This window comes from Penaeus japonicus, unplaced genomic scaffold, assembly GCF_977035675.1.
Source record: "Penaeus japonicus unplaced genomic scaffold, GWHDUDI00000001_assembly GWHDUDI00000015, whole genome shotgun sequence".
Classification (NCBI taxonomy): Eukaryota; Metazoa; Arthropoda; class Malacostraca; order Decapoda; family Penaeidae; genus Penaeus; species Penaeus japonicus.
In genome coordinates, this window is record NW_028234417.1 from 24,990,649 (window position 1) to 24,993,148 (window position 2,500).

At 42.0% G+C, this 2,500-nt stretch overlaps 1 protein-coding gene across 2 annotated transcripts in view; it reads right to left on the reverse strand.

The window, feature by feature from the left end:
* LOC122252965 (pseudouridylate synthase RPUSD2) overlaps positions 1 to 2,500 on the reverse strand; it is a 463,904-nt gene that overhangs the window by 8,325 nt on the left and 453,079 nt on the right. For both annotated transcript variants that reach the window (XM_043015705.2, XM_043015712.2), the window contains exon 7: positions 1,367 to 1,475. In XM_043015705.2, coding sequence (XP_042871639.1) covers positions 1,367 to 1,475 — 109 coding nt within the window. The remainder of the gene's footprint in view (positions 1 to 1,366; positions 1,476 to 2,500) is intronic.

Here is a 2,500-nt window from a genome sequence, read left to right on the forward strand (position 1 = left end):
ACTACATCATAATACAGATGACATCCTGAATATATCCTTTATGAAACTGAACTATCATTGCATCAGGATTGATTACATATTCAAGTAAGTAATAGACATCGTTTATCTTTTAATGATACTGGAAATCAATAATGCAAAACAAAATTACTTAATCACAAAAGAAACAATAGCAACAATGATTACAAAACATAAACTGTCAGCAATATCACATTAAACCCCTGCTTCTTTCAGAAATAAATGCTCATATGATAGCACACATGACAGACCACCAGGCACGTAGGTATCAATAACATTAACACGAGAGAAGTAAAAGAACATCCATTACAATACGGGTACATCAATGCCAATAACATAATGTCATTCACACCAAATATAACATCTCTGATCATCTCATTTCATCTGGTTGATGAGAAGTGTCTTGAAGTTGTGGTTATAGTTACTTCGATTTTTATCTATTTATTTGGTTTGGTTTGGTTTTCACCCAGAGTTAAGAATGATCATGAGAGGGACTTGAAAGGAAAATAAATCGCAAATGAATAAGTTACAGCGTTCTTATGGAATGCAGAATAGAGGTACAAGACTCAATGAATATAGGCAATGAAACAGTGATTTGTACTGAGGGGGACGAGGAAGGTGATAGGATGGAAGGGGGTGGGGCAAGTTTTCATAATTGTTATGTCCTGATTTCACCTCTTGAGAGAATAAGAAAAAAAAGTAAGAAAGAATTTCAAAAAAAAAAAAGAAAAACAAATTAGTCCAGGGGAGGATGTAGCTCACACTCTATACTTTTTTTTTTCTTTTCATCTATTTTGTTTTTAGTATATTCTACATAAAACTACGCAAAGCATGAGCAAGAGACACTGAGGGGGGAGGGGGCAGGGGAGAGTGGCAAAAAGCAGTGGTGCTTTCAAGCCACACTAAGAAGTGGTGTTTGATTCATCTTTGCAGTTGAACTCCTAAAAGGAGTCTTGCCAAAAGCAGTGATTGGTTATTTCAAAATCAAACACAGAAATATCTGGGATATTTACCTTTAGAAGGCATACTTTCATAAGTGGGGGGGGAAGGGGAGGGAGGCCATGAACAGGGGAGTACCAAAACCCTGTAAGGTATTAAGAGAAAAAAAAGGACAGTCAACAAGCATATTGGTGACGGTGCTGGTGGCACTGCAGCAGGAATCAATGCTTGATGTCTTGAAACATCTACTCTACAAACAGTGAGGTTTGGGCACATGGAAACCAGGTGTTTGGGAAGGGGTTGGGCAGGGCTGGACAGGGCACAAAATGGCATGACATCAGTGCAGGAAGGGATGGGGATCTGCTAGGGGTTGGTTGGGGGAGTGTGGGGTGTGGGGGGTATGCCAACTTACCGCTCGTGAGTCTATCGAGGCGGTGGATGGTTCTGAGGTTCTTGAGATTGTACTCCTTAGCCAGGATGAAGACGACAGTGTTGTGTCGGTAGCGGCCGCACGGGTGTACCTGGACGCAGGGGGGGACAACAACAGTCACCAGAGTGTAAGGTGGCAGTGAAGGGGGAGGCTGGGCCACAGCATCAGGCAGCAGCTCCCACAGGCACGTCAACACCAGCCCCAGGGAACATTTTTTTTGGCAGTTTGTATACTGAAGCACCCATTGTGAGAGAATACTTCCACCTTCGCCAGCAAGTCAAGACCTAGAGCTAATTTCAGAACTGAAAGCCCCTTGCAAGAGTGTGTGTCTCGACATGATGATGAAGAGGAAAATATCCAGAGAAAATTGGGACCCAGTAATCAAATGCATCTTTAAGGTTATTATCATCCCTCCTCATGTTCTCCATGAAAGATAAGCACAGTCATCTTTTTTTTGAAGTCCATGATGCAGCATTTGCTTAAAGGGGAAGGGAGAAGGCAGAACCATTGCCAGAACACAGCAGGAAAACCAACTGGTCCAAGGTAAGCTCAAGCAGTTCCATTCCCCTCAAAGCCAATGCAAAAAATGGTAATAACCTTGGACTGCCGCACTGTGGTATGGAGGAGACCAGCTCTCACACCAGCGTTACTTACGGGGAGGCGGCAGTGTCACAACCAAAATACTGGCAGGTGAGAAACCTTTAGTAGATAAGCTTGGTTAACATATTGTAGCTGTATTTCCATGGAGAGAAGGCAACAGCTGAGCTTAATAATAACTTACTCCAAAGCATCCAAGAGAAAAAAGAAAGGTATAGGGTGCTTACTTCTCCATGAAAAGCCAACTACAGTGACCTCTGTTTAGACCATTCCACTGGTGCTTGGCCTGTGATGCATAGTGGCTAGGCACCAGTGGCTGAGAGTTAAAAGTGGTGCTAAAACACTCATGGCCAATACAAACACAAGCTCCACTCTTGAGTAACTAACATCGCTAGGACTTCCTTCATTCAGTTGTAAAGTACTGTGCACTTTCTAGAGTTAAAAAAAGAGTTGGTGTGAAATACTTGCTACTCTTCTATAAGAAAAGAATAAAGTAATAAATCAAAAGTAAAGAAAGAA